The 22,255-nt window shown below is 34.0% G+C and overlaps 1 protein-coding gene across 3 annotated transcripts in view; it reads left to right on the plus strand.

Moving 5' to 3' along the window:
- DPP10 (dipeptidyl peptidase like 10) overlaps positions 1–22,255 on the plus strand; it is a 1,389,594-nt gene that overhangs the window by 1,289,322 nt on the left and 78,017 nt on the right. For all 3 annotated transcript variants that reach the window (XM_044242601.1, XM_044242600.1, XM_044242602.1), the window contains exons 10-12: positions 1,092–1,189; positions 10,654–10,777; positions 18,697–18,735. In XM_044242601.1, coding sequence (XP_044098536.1) covers positions 1,092–1,189; positions 10,654–10,777; positions 18,697–18,735 — 261 coding nt within the window. The remainder of the gene's footprint in view (positions 1–1,091; positions 1,190–10,653; positions 10,778–18,696; positions 18,736–22,255) is intronic.

Here is a 22,255-nt window from a genome sequence, read left to right on the forward strand (position 1 = left end):
TTTAGAAAAACTTTGGAGGCCATTGCCTGGGAACAAACTGAAGCAAAGCACAGCAGGGAAGAGCATCCTGGGTTTAAATAGTGGCTTCCCGGGTTATGGGATATCCACCTTCCACAGTTTGCTTAGCTTCTCCATTGTCATCTGGAAAATGGTTATAATTATTCTTAGGACGAAGTAAGGATATTTAGTAAGATTATTCATGCAGGGTCTTTACTACATACTATGAGCCAGAAGCATACTAATGTTCTGGGCTAGTTATTACTGATTCTTGTCCCTGTCTTTCCACTCATCTAACTATGTACTTAGTGAAGGCAGACTGCTCTGTGGCCCACCACCCCCCAAGGAGCACTTACACTTCATCTGGTATTTACTAAAGCTTAGAAGGGAACTGGAGGGAAGGGAAGGAGATACAAGATAATAATGGGGGAGAGGCAAACCATAGGAGACTCTTAACTACAGAGAACAAACTGAGGGCTGCTGGAGGGGAAGGGGGCATCAGGTAGTTGGGTGATGGGCATTAAAGAGAGCATGTGATATAATGAGCACTGGGTATTACATGTAACTGATGAATCACTGAATTCTACCTCTGAATCTAATTAAAAAAAAAAAAAGGAAACCTAGGAATGTTTAATGCATTGGGATGGATTAGGTATGGGGAATTTTAAGCATGTGTCACCCATATTGGCAAATCTTTTTCTTCTTCAACTTTTTTTTTTTTTAATTAGCTAGCTTTTCTCATTGCATTTCTTATCCTGTAATGTGAGTAGCAGCTTGTTCTACTAGTTGTTTTGTTAAGCCAGCCCTCCTGGTGTCATTCTAGGGAAAGAACACAGAAGCACTGCCTAATGAATAAACTCATCATGATTTTCCATCACCTTTAATTGTCTGACTAAAATGCTTGAGAAACAGCAATCTACAAAAACAATTGAAGGCAATCAGGTTGTTGAATTTAAAATCATTTCTACTTCAGAGAAATTAAACTTTTTCCCTGTTCTAATGTAATACTATAAAGGAATCACACCACATTTTCTTTTTTCTCAATATATTTTAATGCTTAATATATTTGTATTACAATCTTCATTTTCTCAAAGGCAGGTCAAATGAACCCAACCGTCAAATTATATGTTGTAAACCTATATGGACCAACTCACACTTTGGAACTCATGCCTCCTGACAGCTTTAAATCAAGGTATGCGATTTCCATTTTACTTTTACTTAGAAATAGTTATTTTAACTTCAATTATCATTTTGTTGCAATTTAGAGAGATGTGATCAGCTCAGCAAATCCACTTGAAAATAAATCTGAGGTTGTCCCATTAGTGCAGGAATGAACTCATTCTGGATTTTTTGTTGTTCCCAGGGAGCATTTAAAGTTTCAAGGTGATTAGCAGCACCAGAAAATGACTAAATTGTAGTGATATGGAGAATTAGACTTTTTGCAGGAGATTTGACAAGGAGATGGGGGCAAAGGATAATTTTCCATTGAGTGTTCTTCCTGAGAATAGTTACTCCATTTTTTTTTAAATGGTCCTCTTTAAAAGAGTACAATTTTCTTAGAGTTTTTGTAGGTTTTCCAGCAGAAATTCTCCCCATAGCTTGGGAGCAATTCCCTAGCTCTCTTCTCCAGGTAGGATAATGTAATAAGATGTGGATTCAAAATATCCTACATATGAAGCCTACTTATCTAAGAAATTTGAATGGAGAGAAAAAAAAAACACATTTAGTATGTCATAGCATAATTCTAGTATTAGTAAAATCTCCAGTAGCAGACAATGGATCAAATAACCATGTGGATTTTAAAATTCAGAGTGATCTGAAACTTCAGGGGTATTCTGTCAATTAGTGCAACCCTTTGAAACTTTACAACTGTTCTGATGATGGAATATGTAGCTGATTTAGGAAAATACTTTCAACTATTGAGTGATATGGGGCTAAGCTCAAGTTTTGTTTTGATGCCATCAACCATTAGTGCTAGGGGACTGATTCAAATATAAATTCCACTCAAATGTTCCAGTGATATATTTGGGAAAATTCCATCACAGTTGCAGATTTTCACAGACAGTGGAGCCTGCAGTGTGTGGAAATTTTCTCAATTTTAAAGTTATTAAAAATTTATGGACTGCTTACACTGGAAGGTCGCCCATAGCCACCTAAAACAATCTGTTTCTATTATTGAAGGAAAAGATGAGGCCCAGAGAGAAAATAGAACCCCAAGATTAGTTGGTAATAGAGGTAGGAATATAGTAAAGCCTTTTTCTAGTTATAGACCATTTCATGCAGGTCATGATGGAAGATCTTACAGGGCTTTTGGAATTGACATTTAGAATGCAGTAGAGTTGACCAAATCAGATAGGAACTCTATACTGAACTCAGTCTACCAGTCATGGAAGAATTAGTCACAAATGAAGCAATTATGGAAGCCATTAGTATTTTATATGGTCCTGAGCTCTTATCTTTTTCTGATTCATTTAATGCTCTGAATTAACAGGAAAAGGGCACTAGCCTGGAGTGTTTGAGTCACAACTCTGCCACCATTTCATTACATGAGCTTGGACAAGTCACTCTACGTCTCTCTGGTCTGAATAACCTCATTTTAAAGTAGTAATTTTTTGTTTTCCTCAGTCTTTTGAAACCTTTGAAATAGAAATCAACTTTACAATATCCAGCTTCTTTTTAAGAAAAGGTGGTGATTCTGGACCTTGATGTTATAACCCAAGACTGTCACCAAACACAAAAATTCCTGAAGACAGAACCAGTTGTTATTTATTGGGTTATTAGTTAAGTACATATCTGTAATATTCAAAGTACAATATGATAAATTTAGTCATCCATGGCAAAAAGGTATCACATATCCTTAGATATAAATCTAATACACAGAATAAAATATGAGATCCCACTAAGAGTGAGGAAGAATATTATAAAGAAAAATCTCTTAAGTGTAATTCAAGTATGCTGGTTTCATGATAAACTTGGTTTGCAGTTTGGGGAAAGTCAGTAATACCTTATCTATACAATGCACTGAACAATTTTGCTTTTTCTCCCTCAGGGTTTTATGTCAGTGCCACCTACAGCATGTGAAATATACCAAAATGTATGATTTTTGTTGAAAAACTCAAGATCAAGGTTTACTTCAAAATTGATAATTTTAAATATCACCCCAGCTCAGTTTTACAGAAATGTATTTCCTTACTCATCTGTTTCTCGTAGGAAGTTTCAGTCCAATTCACAGAAGAGTAATAAATGAATTTTAGGTCATCCGCATTTAGTTACCCTGAGCATAGGTGTTACTTAGATGGGCTCAGAATCACACAGATGAATGAAATAGATATATCCATGGTGCAAAGCAAAGAAAGTTGCATTCATCTGACTGCACATAAGATGGAAACCAAACTTATTTTTTCATTGGTTTTGTTTTAGGATTATGAACATCTCTAATATTTAATACATAGTACATTAGCCATATAGAAATTAGCTAGGAAACTGTTGTGCTCTCCTAGTTAGAGATCTAAAAGAGCATGTCATTTTTCATAATTTAGTGGTCAGGGTCCTAGAAATTAAACAGATGACACAGTCAAGAATGATAAGTGAAATGCAGTTAGTTGAGGGACTATTAATAAAAATGTGAGCAGAATTAAGGGGAAACTCACAAAGGATGAGAAGGCAACTCTAAGTCTGTAATAGAAAAAGTGCTGCTGTCTCAGGACTAAAAGAATGAGGTCCAGACTCAGTTATGAATCCTGAAGAGGCCTGAACACGATGGCCAAGGAGGAGCTGTCCACAGACCAAGCAATTCAGTCATTGCCAAACCACACCCGAGTAGAAAGTGGGTCCTGGGAATTAATACCCTGGACTCACTATCCTTCCAAACTTGAAAGTTCCTGCAGAGGCCTTCCACTGGCAAGGCAGCCTCACTGTGGAGGCTGCAGGTGGGGAGAACTGGAGAATGGACCTGGCAAATGAAGAATATTCCATATAAATAATTTAAGAATAATATTTGCCATAAGAAATTTATTATACTTTATGCATGTGTTGGTGATGACCATATGAGGACACAGTGATTTTTCTGAAGCCACATGAGAAAGCGTTCTGTATCTGCCTGGTGCTGTTTCTATCTCTGTATCTCTGTCTCTGTATCTTTTTCTGTGTGTGTGTGTGTGTGTGTTTCAATCTCTCTATTTCTAGACAAACACACAAACACACTCATACACAAATCTACATACACATATCTGTGATTTATCTTATTAATGCATGTGCTTCTACAAACCTGCCGTATTTTTCTCATGCGCACTTCACTAAGTTGCATTAGCATACTTTGGACCTGGAGTTTTCCATGGGAAACTAAGGCCTGTTTCCCTCTCTAACTCATTTGCCTTTTTCTCCTAATTTATGCTACCATGTTATTCTTAAATTTTCCTAAGCTAACTCAGATTCTTTTTTTGTATTTTAAAAATTTTAGATATAAAATGCATAAGTTAAATTTTTGGTATTATAGCACTATTCTCATATTAGTGACAGAACTCCTGCAAACTCCAAGAAATACAGATCATTTTCTATTTTTTCAAGTTTATAAGTATAAACATGCATTAACTGATTTATTACTAACATACTTTCCCCATGCCCTATTAAGACCATCAAATGCTCTGGAAAAGGTGGTGGGGTTATGGACATTGGGGAGGGTATGTGCTATGGTGAGTGCTGTGAAGTGTGTAAAGCTGGCGATTCACAGACCTGTACCCCTGGGGATAATAATACATTATATGTTTATAAAAAAAATAAAAAGATAAAAAAAAATAAAGACCATCAAATGCCCTCTCTTTTTGCAGTTTGTGTTTTGTTCAGAGCTACCCATTATCATTTGATGTTCTATTTAAGCTCTCAATAACAGTATACCCAAATAATTCATTCATTCTGTAATAATTTACTTGTTTACTTTTTTGTTCATTATCTAAGCATCAGTATTTTATATTATCTTTAGATATGCATATGGCAATTAATAATGAATCATATTCTGTTACTTTGTGCAGTTATAAACCTTATCTTTTTTTTTTTTTTTCTTTTTGGGACTTCCTTTTTTTCCACTAAACTTGAACTTCATCTCTTATCCTCTCATAATATCACCCTTGTGGCCGTAATAATTATTAAACGTGTATGTACACACCTAAATAGGGAGGAAAATGTATAAGATAAATAGAAAGATGGTCTTTTATGGCTTGAGGTACCTTATAAACTGTATTCTTTGACTCCCACTCCAAAGAGCAAGATTCGTTTAGAATTTATAAATCATTTGTTTTGGTCTGTTGATTGTTTATTTGGCTGGTTGATAGATTTATAACAACTCATGTTTATAAGTGTAATAGAAATATGTCTCCAAGCTAGAATCATCATTCAGTAGACCTTGCTTAACACCAGATACTTAAACTCTAGTCAAAGAATGTAAAACAAATTTTAATTCATTTATATGGCTTTAAAAAGAAACTAAAAGGATACCATAACTTGGAGAAAGACATAATTTCTCTTCCTTTTTCTTTCTCACACACTCCTTCATTTTTTCAAAAAAATATATTTGTGATTCAGCTAAAGATCCTCTATCAAACAAAATCAGATTATGAATGCAACTTTTCTTCAATAGGAATTCAGCTCATACTCTTATCTTTAACTATTGTCTGTATTGATTCTTCAGAATGTAGCACAGTAGGAACTCACTAGTGCCCCTTTATGAACATTCCAGACCCATTTGGGAGTTAGATGATTCATCTCATCTTAAGAGAAAGGAACATTTTACAAATTTTTACACTATGAATATAAGGTATTGTAAGCATTCTGTATCATTATTGGGATTTATAATTAAGATTTTAAAAATACACATTTAAGTTGGGTTATGAACATTGGGGAGGGTATGTGAAGTGGTGAGTGCTGTGAAGTGTGTAAGCCTGATGATTTACAGTCCTGTACCCCTGGAGCAAATAATGCATTATATATTAATAAAAATAATAAATTAAAAAATACACATTTACGTTCTGGTAGAAAATTTTTTTTTATTCTTTTTTTTTTTTTTTTGGTGGGGGCGGGGGCGGTTTGGGGGAGAGAGAATCTTAAGCAGGCTCCACCCTAGCACAGAGCTCCACAAGAGGCTCCATCTCAGGAGCCTGAAATTTTGACTGGACCAGAAATCAGGAGTCAGAAGCCACCCCGGCGCCCCCTGGTGGAAAGATGTTTTATAGTAATGAATCATATAGATCTTTCCACAGGTTGGCATGTCTGTTGTTTTGAGGAAGTTGTTCTACTTTGTATTCAGATATCTCCAGGCTGAAGAGTAATGGTAGCATTTTGTCTTTGGTTTCTCCTTACTCTGTGTCTCTGACATTATTTTATTTATTTGAAATCTTTCTTTAGTCTTCCACCCTTTGTGACCCATTATTTTTAGTATCTCTGATGTGACATTGTAATATTACCTGTCACGCTTGAGAGCACCATGCTTTTTCTTCTGTATCATTGAAGTATGCCTAGTCTACATTTTTTTTCTGCTAAAGAATATTTTTGTCTTAAAAAAATCAAATTAAGAAATTATTCTATGTTCATGGAAATGCCCTAAATGACCCTTCTTACAAGTAATCCATAGTTACTAACAATGGTCTTTGCAGATCACTAGCTATGGCTTGGTCATACATGCCATTACAATACAGTCATGGGTAGAGATCCTGGATTATCTGGAAGAGAGTGAGCTCAGTGCAATGCTATGTATACAAAGATTATGTTATGAACACAGAGTAATGATTGGAGAGAAAGCCAGTGAAAACACAGGTGTGACTTCTAACATAGTACCTTTCTGCTAGTAATGCTGGGCCTCCATTCCACATACCCTTGTAAACAATTAGATCTTCTGTGCCAGACCACTCAGTTGATTCAAAGTCTTTCTTGAGTGCAGTCCACCTAACACACTTGGCTCTGTGGCTCAAGAGGGTGAGGTCCTTGCGGACTTCCTGGGTAATCCAGAGCCATGGATACTACGAACAAGCACGAAAGACAATTATAAGGAGGGGGCAGTTCTGCTAGTCAATGGTTGTGACACCAGATCTAATGTGTTCATGATATGGAGTCCAGGAAGACAGCCACATCAGCAGCAGGCAGGCCAAGGAGTATGATTTCTAAGTAATGGCCTTTCCCTAATCCTCATTCAGAGGAAGCCTGATTACTTATGAGAAAACTAAGGAGAGCTGCACTTAGGATCCTGGAATAAGCAAAGAAGGAATACAGGATGTGTCTTACTTCTTATGTGTCAAGCTCTATTTTAATTTTCATTTTAGGTAACCCCAACTCTTTATCATGGAAATTTCAATGGCTTGAAATTACCCCTGAAAAACCTTATAAATTCAATTTTGAGAGCAACTCTTATCTTTCAGATTATAAATAAGGTCAATACTAAGACAGTTTACATCATGCTAAATTCTCCTTATAGGCAACTAGATACATTATGTACAAACACAAAATAATCACAGTATTTAATCAAAGAGAAAGATGAGTGGTATAACTATGAATTAATTACTTTAACTTAATTTTACACCTAAATTAGTGTACCCCTTACAAAAAAATCATTTATTCACCAGTTTTGCCTTGGTTGTATTTTAGTTGCTTTTCTAAAGTCCTTTTTAAAAGTCAAGATTTTACATCATAGATAATAAATATGTGTCAGTGTCTGTGAAGACATTATAATGAAGATGTTCTTGTAACATTACACTTGAGGGCTACTTTGAAAGGGAAAACACTCAAGATGAATATTTAAATTTAAATTTTGTTGTTACAGTTGTTATTTATTTTAAAAGTTATTCATGTTGGTTGTCATCTCATTTGACACAATATGCAATATTACTCACTTAACTAAGATAAATTCCTGATCGAGTTTGAAAACTTATATCTACCAGTTCTATCTAGATTTTTCTATAAATATAACCTCCTTGATTTTACAGTGTTTGGTCAGTTGTTTACAATAACCAAATTATTTTTTACTTCAATTCTAAACAACATTTATAACAATTAATCAGAAATATATATTGTCAGAATTCAGGGTTTCTTTTCCTGGTTATAGTATCCATTGCCATTTTTCTCCATGATAAATTCTCTAGATAAATCCATTAAAGGTTAATACCTATATTTTCTCCTTTTCAATATTTATACTGCTGAATATGATAATGCTTGCAAAATAAATCAGTTTAAACCAAAACACAGTAAAAATGAACTGGATATGATTCTTTGAAGAATCACAAGGGCCGCTCCTTTGGCCAAAGATTAATCCTAAACCAGTTAGTTGCACATGTGATTCAAAGTTGTCTTTGTTAACTATTCAGAGAACTTTCACTGAATTTCTTGGCATTTTGAAGTGAGACTTAGCTGGTTTTGAAAGCTGTCAGCGGTCTTGGAGAGATTGTTCAAGAAAATATGGCAGGCTTCACTGTATGCTAAGTTTTGCTTGCCCTTCGGCTGACGTCTTCGCTTTCTGATGGGCTAACCAGTTTTCTGGAGGAAGCAGTAGCTTTTCAGAAATGTTAGAAATGTAAGATTCATGTAGCTAAATGTCTAACCCACAAGTGTCTAAGGACAAGTGATTTGTATCACAAAGCTTTTCTACTCATACATGATTTTTTCCTAAGTGACATAAAAACTGGGTGAATTTTTTAAAAGATTTATTTATTTGAGGGAGGGAGGGGCAGAGGGAGAGTCTCTTCAAGCAGACTCCCCACTGAGCATGGAGAGACAGGGTTCCTGATCTCACTGCCCATGAGATTGCTGCCAAGAGTTGGACACTTAACAGACTGAAGCACCCAGGTGCCTCTGGGTGGATTAATTTGAAGACTGTGCTCACAGAAGCCACTTTATTTATTTATTTATTTGTTTATTTATTTATTTTAAAGATTTTATTTATTTATTTGACAGACAGAGATCACGAGTAGGCAGAGAGAGAGAGAGGAAGAAGCAGGCTCCTTGCTGAGCCGTGAGCCCGATGCAGGGCTCGATCCCAGGACCCTGAGATCATGACCTGAGCTGAAGGCAGAGGGTTTAACCCACTGAGTCATCCAGGTGCCCCTGAAACTCAGTTTTGGTTTTTTTTTTTTAATTTTTATTTATTTATTTTTTTAATTTTTAATTTTTTATATTTTATAAACATATAATATATTTTATCCCCAGGGGTACAGGTCTGTGAATCGCCAGGTTTACACACTTCACAGCACTCACCATAGCACATACCCTCCCCAATGTCCATAACCCCACCCCCCTTCTCCCAACCCCTCTCCTCCCAGCAACCCTCAGTTTGTTTTGTGAGATTAAGAGTCACTTATGGTTTGTCTCCCTCCCAATCCCATCTTGTTTCATTTATTCTTCTCCTACCCCCTTAAGCCCCCATGTTGCATCACCACTTCCTCATATCAGGGAGATCATGTGATAGTTTGACTTATTTCACTAAGCATGATACGCTCTAGTTCCATCCATGTTGTCGCAAATGGCAAGATTTCATTTCTTTTGATGGCTGCATAGTATTCCATTGTGTATATATACCACCTCTTTTTATCCATTAATCTGTTGATGGACATCTAGGTTCTTTCCATAGTTTGGCAATTGTGGACATTGCTGCTATAAACATTCGGGTGCACATGCCCCTTCTGAGCACCACACAGATGCCACTTTAAATCATCTCATCTGTTCTGAAGCTGGGCAAATTTTTTGAAAAGTTTTTTTTTTCTTTTCATAATAAATTGAATCAGTGTTGATTACTGCATTTTGTCTGTGTGGATTGAGGGTTTTTTGATATAGTATGTAAATTTCCAATCATAGAATCTGCAATGAAAGAAATACAAACTAACTATAGGGAAAAACATAAGCTTTCCCAATCTAGAAATAGCCTGAGAACATCACAGGCTCCAGTAATTAGTGTCCTCACTATACGGAAAATTCAGTAGCCCCTCATCTCCATCAATTGAATTCCTTTTTTGTTTTAAACTGTTTCAAATAAAGAAGACTTTAAGAAATTAATATATATATATGCATATGTGTGTATATGAATATATGATGATTATGACTGGAACTGGCCCTTGACTCACAACTGAGAAAGACCACACACAAAATAAATAAATAAAAACTAATAGCTCTATCATGCAACTCCCCATGGGTAAAGTGAAATAACATGGAGATCATGCGTAAGAAATAATTATTAAGTGAAGAACAAGTTTTGCCTTTTAGTTGATACTACTTTTTACAAAAATAAAATGCAGCTTAAAAATTTATGCTTATTACACATTAGTGCTAACCAATAGACAGTTTAAAAATTATTCATATGTCTATTATCTTGATTATTTTGATTTTGCCAAGGATTTCCTTTCTGGAATATCATTTACTTTCATATTTATTCTCAAATTCTTGGTACATTTGCATGTGTATGTAAATGCACATGTGTTTACATACATACACACATATTTGTATTTATGTGGGAATATTCAGAATAGCAGATGTGTACGTGTACATAAATAGAAATTAATATGATGTGGCATCCTTATAATGCTTCATTTATCCTTGCATATAAAATAACAAGTGTATGTCAGTAGTGCTATACAGGTTCTCTGGCTCTAAATGTAAATTTTGTTGTTGTTGTTGTTTCCCAACTAGAGAATATTATATCACTATGGTTAAATGGGTAAGCAATACCAAGACGGTGGTCAGATGGTTAAATCGGCCTCAGAACATCTCCATCCTCACAGTCTGTGAGACTACCACTGGCGCCTGCAGTAGAGTGAGTGTAATTTACTTTTCTCTTATGCTTAAAATGAAGTACTTTATGCTACTCTCAAAGGGATATCAAGCAATCCATTGTACAAAAACCAATATTTAACTTCCAGAGGTAGTTGGGAAAGAGTCATTCTATTAGAAGTATATACTTTAATCCATAAATCATCCAAACTTTGAAGTGAGAGAAATGGGTGATAAGCAAAAGAGGAAAAAAAAAAAAGACCAAACTGTAAAAAAAATGAATTCTTTTATAGTATAAAGTGGAGTCTAAACCACATTAGTTTAATTCTCAAATACATCTTTTTCTCCATATTTTGAGTTTGATTAACTTAGGAATGTGGACTGTTTTTCCTGTCTTCTTCAATCACATTCCAATAATTCCATCCTTTTTTGGTAGTTCAGATTAGTCTTCTAAAATAATGAACAGTGTCTCTTTTTTAAAATTAAATAAGAAGAGTAAAAGAAAAAACTGGTCCTTTGAACCATTGTGTTTTGAAAGCAGTTTGTATTTCTATTTCTCTAATCATTTTTTATAAGCTCTGCAATAAATCCTATATGTAATTCTTAAAGTTCTTAACTGAGGGTATACTGTAATTGTTGTTGTGTATATGCCTCTATTGGTGAGTAGTAAAGTATTCCCAGTTACTTAAAAACAGAGTTTTCAAACTTCTATTTCTGGACAGGATGGAGTAAATTTTGCCAGCCTAACCTCTCTGCTGTAGTTAACTATAAACCTATGTAAAATGAATTAAACAACTACTCTCAGATACTGGACAATAGCAGGATCAGGACATAAAAAGTGAAATAATGTAAACATATAAGATAAGCCTAGCTTCCTGTAGGGCACACACACAGTGCAAGCTAATGGAGTCCTAGAAAAGCTCAGTGGTATCACTGATCCAAGTCAGCAGGGAGAATCAGTTTGAGGCTCTCGTGGTGGCTGAAATTTGCAGGATAAGTACCACAAGATTTGGAGCTATAGAGAGAAGAGCTCCAGCAATCTATGTAAAGGACCTCTTAGGACTTTAGCTCTTAAAATTAAAAAAAAAAAAAAAAAAAAAAAGGCTTTAGCTCAATGCTTAACTGTGCAAGTACAGGACACACTTCACAGAGAGAGAAGCAAATAGAGAATCTGCAGGTTTCGTAATGCTTGGAGACTTTGGAGTGCTGAACAGCAAAAAATAGAGCACTCTCACTGAAAACCCTTTGCATTCAACTCACAGCCCAGAAAGAAAAATGCATTAGAAATAAGGCTGTTCTATACTCTTTACAGTAAACCTTTATATCAAGCTGGAAAGGATCAAGTACATGCCTATAAATTAACTGTCTTCCTAGAACAAAGTTTACTCTTTTAAATGGAGAATTAAAATTTAAAATATCAATTACACAATCAAAACATACTATACATGTAGAAAAATAGAAAATGTAACCTGCCTACCTCCCTTCAAAAATAGTTATAAAAGCAGACTTACACAGAATAGAGATGTTAGAATTAACAGGTACAGAGTTTTTTTATAAAGCTGTTGGAAAGATTCTTGGCAAATTAACGGGTGGCCCTAATTTATAAATAGATGAGATATTTCAGTAGGGAAACAGAACTATAAAATACAAAACAATGGAATTTCAGGAACTAAAGAGAACAGTATCTGAAATGAAAAAATTGGATGGATTAAACACAAATTGGGCATTGTTGTAGTCAGGGAAATAGAAACAATTCAAACTGAAGTCTGGAGGGAAAAAAGACTGAGGAAAAAAAAAAGGAACAAAGCCTCAGCTACGTATGGAATAATTTGAGCTGTTGTATATGAGGGATGTAATACACACAGAAGGCAAGGTTTGAGATGTTGGGGCAAAAAAACAAAAAAAGAAAGAATGACTTAAAATATCCCAAATCTGAAGAAAAACCATTAACCCATGTATCTAAGTTAGCAAATCCCAAACAGAATAAAAACAAGGAAAATAAATAGGCACATAACACTCAAATTATTGTAAACCAAAGATTATGAGAAAAGTTTCAAAGGAGCCTGAGAGAAAAATATGTTACATATGGAGGAACAGAATAATGAAAATTACTTCCTCTCTCTCATCAGAAATGATAGAAGCCAGAAAGCAATGGAATACATTTTTAAAGAAGTGAAAGAAAAACAGTGTAAACCAAAAGTCTGTATACTCTGAAAGTATCTTTCAAAAATGAAGACAGACATATTCAGATAAATAAGATCTGAGATAATTTATCACAAGTAGATCTGCTCAAGTAACATGAAATGAAGTTATTCAGTCTGAAAGAAATAGCATCAAATGAAACCTCAAATCTAAATGAAGGAAGGAAAGGTGCTCCAAATGACAAACATATGAATAAAATAAAATAAAAATATTTTCTAGTTTTTATTTTTTCTAATAGTTAATGGATAACTTAAGTAAATCAAAACTGTCAAACTAAAAGTCTTGTGTACGGTGAAAGAAACAGTCAACTAAATGAAAAGCCAACCTGTGGAATGGGAGAACATGTTTGCAAATCATAGATCTGATTTGCAATATCTAAAGTATTTTTAAAATATCTCCTTCAACCAGATAGCAAAATAAAACAAAAACAAACAAAACAAAACCCCCAATAATCTAATTTTAAAAATGGGCAAAGGACCTGAATAGACATTTTTCCAAAAATACGAAAAGGTGTTCAACATCACTAATTATTAGGGAAATGCAAATCAAAACCTCAATGAATTAATCACCTCACGCCTGTTAGGATGGGTAGTATCAAAAAAGACCAGAGATAATTGCTGGTGAGGAAGTAGAGCAAAGGAAACCCTGTGCCCTGTGGTAAGATTTTATGTTGGTATAGTCACTATGGAAAACAGTATGGCAGATCCTCAAAAAAAATTAAAAATAAAACTTCCATATGTCCCAACAAATCAAATTCTGGATATGTATCTGAAGGAAATAAAATCACTATCCGAAGATATATTTGCAAGCCCATGTTTGTTGCAGCACATTATTTACAATAGCCAGGACAGCGGTAAAACAAAACAAAACAAAACAAGTGTCCATCAATGGATGGATGGATTAAGAAAATCACACACACACACACACACTAGAATATTGTTTAGCCATAAAAAAGAAAGAAATCCTGTTATTTGTGACATATAGGGGAGGAAACTTGAGGGCATTTATTATGAGTGACGTAAAGACAAATACTGTATGATCTTGCTTATATGTGGAATAAAAAATAAAAACAGAAAAAAGGTTAGTGTTTGTGAGGGGTGAGGGTGGGGAAATTGAGTGAAGGTGGTTAAAAGGTACAAACTTCCAGTTACAAGATAAATAATTTCTGGGGATGTAATGTATGACATGATGACTATAGTTAACAATGCTTCATTGTATATTTGAAAGTTGCTAAGAGAGTAAACCTAAAAAGTTCCCGTCATAAAGAAAAAAATGTAGTTACTTGGGGTAATGGATGTTAACTAAACTTGCAGTAATCATTTCATAATATATACATGTATCATTATGTTGTACACCCTGAACTTATACAACGTTATATGTCAATTATATTTCAGTAAAACTGGAAAAAAAAAACAATAAATTTTACCATTTTTACAATTTCCAGAAAGTGGAGAAGGAAACTTTTCTTTCTTTTTTTTTTTTTTAAGATTTTATTTATTTATTTGATAGAGAGAGATCACAAGTAGGCAGAGAGGCAGGCAGAGAGAGAGGGAAGAAGCAGGCTCCCTGCCGAGCAGAGAGCCCGATGCGGGACTCGATCCCAGGACCTTGAGATCATGACCTGAGCCGAAGGCAGAGGCTTTAACCCACTGAGCCACCCAGGCACCCATGAAGGAAACTTTTCAATTTATCTTATAAGCATAGCATTATCCTATTACCAAATCAAGGCAAGGACTTTATGAGAACAATTTAGACCGATACATCTCATGCACATGTATACAAAAAATTCCTTAAACATATTGATATATCATCTATGGCAATATAAAGAAGAGTGCATTATGACTAAATGGGGTTTATTTTGGTAACTTATGATTGGTTTAGTACTGAAAACCAATCAATGTTACTCATTATTTTAACAGAAAAAAACCCAAGTAACTCAGTAGATGAAAAATTAAAAGCAGTTGACAAAACTTAATATTTACTCATGATAACTTTCAATATAAATGAATAGAAAAATATCCTTAATTTGATAAAGAATACCCAGAAAATACCTCAAAGTTATACTCTATGGTAAAACACTTTCCTTACCTTCATGTCATCGGTAAGGTAAAGACATACATTCTCACTGTAGTGTGGAAACTTTATTAGAGACTCTAACCAGAATAACTTGGCAAGGGATAAATATCAGGATGATTGGTAAGGAAGAAATAAAATTCTCTTTATTTGTAGATGTCATTATTACATAAATAAAAAATAAGACATCTGCAAAAACAAAAACAAACCTGCCCAAAAAACACAAAAAAATCCACCCTAGAATGGGTCACAATTCACAAGTCAGGTTACCAACTTAAATTGTTAAATTTTCTGATTCTTATTTTACTGTAAAAAGCATGTATGTATACAGGATACTATACATTTCTTAAGAAATGCTTACTAAATTATTTAGGGGTAAATGGATATAATGCCTCAAAACTTCTATCAAATTATTTAGGAAAAAATGTATGTTTCTAACAACTTTTAATTGATTTTGAAAAAAAAATATGCTTTTCCCTTTCTTCAAATGGTTTTGTTTCTATATCGAGAGATATAATAATAAAGCAAATGGAACAAAATATAAATAAATGAGGAATATGTCTAAAAGCTAAGCAGGTGTTTCTTGAACTAATCTTTCAGAACAAAATGTGTTCCTATATACTCATAACATTATAATGAAAAATAAAAATGCCACTAAAATTTTTAAAAACATTAAATACATAAGGATAAATTTAACAAATAGTGTGCAAAATCCCCATATTGAAAACTACATTTTTGACACACATTAAGAAAGACCTGAATAAATAGAAGCTATACCACATGCTGGACTTGAAAGGCTGAATATTACAGGTGGCATTCTACTCAGAGTGAACTAACTGTAGTTTCAGTACAACACAAATTCCCAGAAGAATTGGGAATTTCTGTAGAAACAGGTTGATTCTAAATGAATATGGCAGTGCAAAATCAGAAACTTCGCACCAGACACTGTTAAGAAACAGCTTAACAGAACAGCTAAAATGAACAGCTAAAAATTTTTGCAAAAACTATTTTGCAAAATGTGTATCTAACAAAAAAAATACACATCTCAATCATGAAAAGACAACCCAATAAAAAGGCAAAACGTGGAGAGAAGTGCATAAGGAAGTAATAAATGCATGATAAAGTATTCAACATTAGACATAGGAAAACATAGATTAAATCATAATGAGATAACACTATATACCATTAGAATGACTAAAATTAAAACAACAAAAAATGACATTATTGATGAGGATGTAGAAAATTGCAGTTCTTGTTCTTCATGAGTAGAAGTGTAAAATGATACAGCTAGTTTAAAAAATGATTTTGCATTTTCAAGTTACACATACACATATAAAACATATGTATATTATAATGTATATTACATATATGTGTGTGTGTATAGATAGATAGATATAGATATACTCCATACTCCAGTAACTCCATTCTTAGATATTTGGAAAAGAAAAAACACCTGTATCCACAAAGGATTTGTTTAAAAAAAATCTTTAGAGAAGCTTAATTTACAGTAACTAAAAATTAGAAGCTATCTAATTATCTATTAACAAGGAATGAATAAGCAAAATGAGCCATATCTATACAACAGAATTCTGTTAAGCAATTTAAAAAGAAAAAGAATACTGATATGTCCAGCAATATGAGTGCATCTCAGAAACATGGTGTGAAAGAAGTGCCACTCAAAAGAGTACAGAATACATAATTTCAATTATCTGAACTTCTAAAATAGGCAAGACTCATCTATGGGAAACAATGACTGCCTTTTTGGAACCTCTGGGAAGGGGCATGAGAGAACGTGTGAGGAAATGTAAAGATCTTATATCTTGATGGGATATAAATATATCTGTCAAAACTCATCACACTTTAGAGCTGTACATATCACTATATACAAATTATACTCCAATATTAAAACATAGTTTTTAAATGGTCTATAAAAGGGAAAGGGGGAAGAAATTTGTCTTTGATTGGAGTGGTGAGCATGGATGCGGAGATAAAGCTGATGAGTCTGCCATTTACTTACTGGATTTGACTAATGCTCTTTATGTTTAGCTTGTATTTATTAAAAAATTTATTTCAGTCATCATCTTTCATCTGATAGGTTGGCTAGTATTTTACCACTTATTTGTTAAAGTATTCTGAACGGTTTCTTATTCGGCAGATAATATATTACTTAGAAATTGGCATGTATATATTCTAGTCAGAGAAAGCCTGTCATCTTTCCTATATAATGATAATCTGTATAGATAATGGCAAGAATGTATCAGAATGCTTCATCAGAAAATAGATATAGGAGCCCTGTCATATTATTGATTTGGTACCTTATTGATATTGTTATATTCCTAATATATTTCTAATCTATTTATAAACTTAAAGAAGAGTTTACTTTCTACCATAATTGAAATAATAAGACAAATAAATGCAAATGCATGTGAAACTTTGGACTTCCAGGGATTCTAGCAAAACTTAGTAATATTAGTGAAAAGTGACACCAATATATATTCTTGTGTGTCTGTGTTTCATATTTACCAAGGATGGTTATTGCAGAGATGCAAATAGAAAAATCAAGGAATAATTTAGTTAGATGTTTTCTTGATATCTATATGTAACAAAGTCTAGTGAAATAAACAAAATAGAAACAGGCCCTGAAAAGAGAAAGTTTTTGATTATAATGTATTGATATGCCTTTAAAAGAGGATACTGGTTAAAAAAAAACCCTATAAATAATAATTTTAAATATATATATATATTTTACATATAGATAAAATTTATAATATATTGTAATTTCATTTTCATTTAAATATTTTTTTAAAGATTTTATTTATTTATTTGACAGGCAGAGATCACAAGTAGGCAGAGAGGCAGGCAGATAGAGAGAGAGGTGGAAGCAGGCTCCCTGCTGAGCAGAGAGCCCATGTGGGTCTTGATCCCAGGACCCCGGGATCATGACCCGAGCTGAAAGCAGAGACTTTAACCCACTGAGCCACCCAGGTGCCCCTCATTTAAATATTTTTATTACAGACTCATTTTTTAAAGTACAAGATTTTCCTAAGTTCTTGTATGTAAACAGTACTAGTAAAATTTATTGTATCTGTACATATTTAATTTGAGATTAAATTCATCTCATTTTGCTTTGTGAAATATGATCTTGGTTCTGATCATTTGTAAGATTACTTTAATGGAACATAAAATTTTGTCCTTTCAAATGTTTAATTGTTTTTCCTTAAGAAAAGAAAATGACTATTATGGAGAGTGGATTGAATGTTGAAAGAACATCTACCTTTTCATTTTATTCCTGGCTGTTTGCCCAGTTCTTTTGAAGGACTTAATAATTTTGTTTCCCAATGATGCCTAGAGGTGAAAAGAGACAGTGCCTGGTGGTTCAAAACAGTTTGAATGAGGTAATCAAACAGCACTGGAAAATGATCTTCTCTCCCTGGTGACATACTACTGGGAATTCTAAAGGAGTTCACCAAAGGAAAGATTTTATAATTAAATTATCATTTAATCCCAATTCTGTACTTATTCATTCATTGAAATCAGTAGTGACAATAGGGATGTCTCATGGTATTTCATGAGTTGAAGAGAAAAGAAAATGCCTAAAGGATTATGTGTTAAAAAAAAAAAGTTACATTGATGCATGCTCATTTTGGTGTTTAGAAAAGCTTCATGGAGTTCATTGTTTCTTTTCAGAAATATGAGATGACATCAGATACTTGGCTCTCCAAACAGGTATGGCATAGGAGGTTGCTTTATGTCACATTTTGGCAGTTGTGCTCATTCTACTTACGTGTTTGCTGTGTAAGAAGAACTTTCTCTCAAAAGTTAACTCAGTATTACGACTTTAAGGCTTTGCCATATTTGAGTCTTTTCCATGAAAATACTTATGACTTATCTTTTCTAGGACATAATTTATAAAAAGGCTAATTCTGTTCTCTTTAGAGCATAAGTTGCAGAATAACTACTAGGATCTGTTTTTCAGTATCATTGATATAAGTAAACTTTCGTGTAGACGAAAAGAGGAAAAAATTGTGACCCATTAAAGCTGTAAACCATCAGCATTGCTCAAATTGCCCAGAAAACTGACCAGACCTTCACATAAATTGTTTATATGGAGATTATTTAGATGAATGCTTCTTTCTTTAGATATATCCTAGCTCCTGATGCTAGTTTGTGACATAAATGAGACTGGAATCCAGATCACAATAGAGTAACTACCAAATGTCTCCACAACATTGGCTTATACTGGACATTTCGGAAGGAAACACAAGTAGATTATCTGAATATGGCTGAACCCATTTTACTAGTAACTCCATCACTATCTTTTGCAAAGGGGAGTGTTGTGTTTGGCTTGTTTTTGATTTGTTTTGTTTTTCACAGCAATCTTTTATTTTATTGTCTCTCCTAAAGTGTCATACATATCTATGATTTCAATTACCCTCATGTATTGAGACCTCTAAATGTACAGCCTGGGCAGCTCATATCGCTGAGTTCTAAAACATCTGAATTCAAGCTTGGCATCTTCTCCTAAATGTGTAAAAGTAGCTGCATACTCCACAGGTCCACACTGAATATACGCCAGTCTTATATACTCTTCTTATCCTAGAAGTCAAGGACATAATTACCCATCCAGCTATTAAAATCAGAAACCTAGCAGTCATTTTTAAGCTTTTCTTATCCGTTTCTGCATATTATTAGACAGTCATTCTGTATATTATTCATTACCATGTTCTTCAGTTTCACATTCAAAGATCTCAAGTCAATTTACTTTTTGCCGCTTCACAAACAGCATCCAGGATCAAACTAGGAAGTACGGTTCCTCTTTCTCTTCTGACTGCACTCAACCCCTCAGGTGTATGCCAGTCTCTTCACGCTGCAGGCTGCCCAAGTGTGTACTTGGTTGCCCCTACCCATATCATTCTCACAACTGAAACTGAAATTTTTGTCAGTTCCTTCTCCATTCTAGGCACATGAGCTCTCATATTCACAAGGTCTGTGTAGCAGCCTGCCTTCTAAATGGAATTCTCTCAACTACTTTCTTTGGTGAAGGCTGCTTCTTTTTCAAACCTCAGCTTAAATCACCTACGTATAAAAGCATCTCCTCCAACCACCATATCAATAATTTTTTTTAAGTCAAGTGTAATCTTTTTGTAATACTTAAACAGTTATTTCTATATTGTTTTCCTAAGTTCAGAAGGGCAGGAGGAATATTCATTTTTTGTTACCCATTGTAAACTAAATGCCTAATATGAGTTATAACAAAATCTCCATAAATACTTGCTGAATAAAGAAAGAAAAAGTAAGAAGGACTGTGGATAAGCTAAACCTTTTCTCATTTGAAGCATAAGCACACCAAATCTACTAATAGATAAATAAGTAGATGTTACTGTGAACTACTTAATCTTAATGAAATTGGGGGAAAAAACCCAACTTTGATCTTGTAGTCAGTAATGGATTTTCTTAAGTTAGATACTGAGAATAAAACCAATGACAAGCTATAACATAATGAATACTGATGTATTCGGAACTGTCCTGCATTATTAAACCATTTTACTCTCATTTTTATTTTCAGTGACACTCATAGTAGTGTAACATGCATCAACATAATGCATGCTCTTTTGGAATTATGTTATCTACATTTTAAATCCCAATTTTTGAATATTTAATATAAACTTTTCTTAAAGCAAAGAAACTAGTTATCAATTATTCAGTAAAAAAAAAATGTAGGTGGTAGTTTGTCACAGTTGAGTTTTTCTCTAGAAGCTCTTGGAGAATTTTATAAAATATTTAGAATTTGATGAAATAGAAAATATGAGAATGGTGGTAGTAATTAGATGAAGCAAATTTCTAAGACAATTAGAAACTTAATGTAATCGTCATATGCTCACTTTCTGGATGGTAGGAAGAACAGAGAAGTAGGCATATTTGGTCTTTCAGGAGACATGTGATAACCTATCTACAAAACTTCTGGCCAAGATATAGAATTTGGTAACCCCAATCCATTGCCCTGTGCATCATAAACACTGACTTGGTTGCAGTCATGAAAGTGGACAGTGCAGTTGGCTCCACTTCCATTACTGGATTCTAGGAAAAGGCTGGCATAGAGCTCTATTTATTTTCAGATATTGCCTAGTGGTGAAGGTTATTAAGCCCAGCAGTGCATTTGAGAAAATAGTCCCCATCTGCTCCTTCATTGAGCCATTTATAAGGTACTAGAATTTGAAGGGGATGGGTGCACAAATACAAAAAGAAGAATGCCCAGATATCCCTGTACCTTTAAAAAGGTAATGTATTTTTGAAGCAACAGGGCGACAGTATTAAATAGGGGAGGAGTTGATAGTTTGGAACAAATGTGGACAGAGTGAAATATAATAAATATGTCTGCCTGTTGTACACATGCATTCATCTATCCAGTTATGACTTGGACACCCACTGGGTCCTAGACAATAGAGCTAAAAAGATAAAATTGCCAACTTAGTTTAATTATTACTTGCCTAGTGAAGGAAGCCAACCATATAATAGAATGCATTGAATGCCGTGATAGAAATGAATATGGGGTAATTGTTAGAATCGAGGAAAGATTTCCTAACTACAAGATACTGTCTAACTAGGAAAATTTGGAAATGGTTTCTGTTCCTTGAATTGAAGGAATAAATAACAAGAGTAAGATTCAGCATAAAGGAAAACAGAAAAGTTGTTCCAGAAAGAAAAAGCTTCATGTGCAAAGGCCAAGAGAGAGATCCCAGAGGGCAAGAGATGGAACCTACAGAATTATTGACTTTATGATAGCTGAAAGATGTCAGGTATCTTGTCAGTATTTATTATATGCCTAGCAATGCATTGTCTTCATCCTTGAGTTGTGTATTACTTCAGAGTTTAAAATTTTACATATATCATCTTATATTTTCCTGAGTGTCCATGAAGTAGACAAGGAAAATATTATCTTTCTGTTTCTATCGAGGGATGATCTCACTAATGAAACTAAAATCAGACTCTTGATTTTATTAAAAAGTCATTAATTTATTCATTAAGTAAGTAAGTACTAAGCACAACTTATGTGACAGTCATTGTCTAGGTGCTGGAGATAGAGCAGCAAAGAATACAAGGTTCCACCCTCATGGAGCTTACATTCCAGAGGAACACTGCCTACTTGCCTATCCACCTGCCCACCTGCATACATACACACATTTACCCCCTCCAAAAAAAATGCATACCTGCCTGAAGTATAGTATGATACATGCTTTTAGGTGTT

This window comes from Neovison vison, chromosome 3 (assembly GCF_020171115.1).
Source record: "Neovison vison isolate M4711 chromosome 3, ASM_NN_V1, whole genome shotgun sequence".
NCBI lineage: Eukaryota > Metazoa > Chordata > Mammalia > Carnivora > Mustelidae > Neogale > Neogale vison.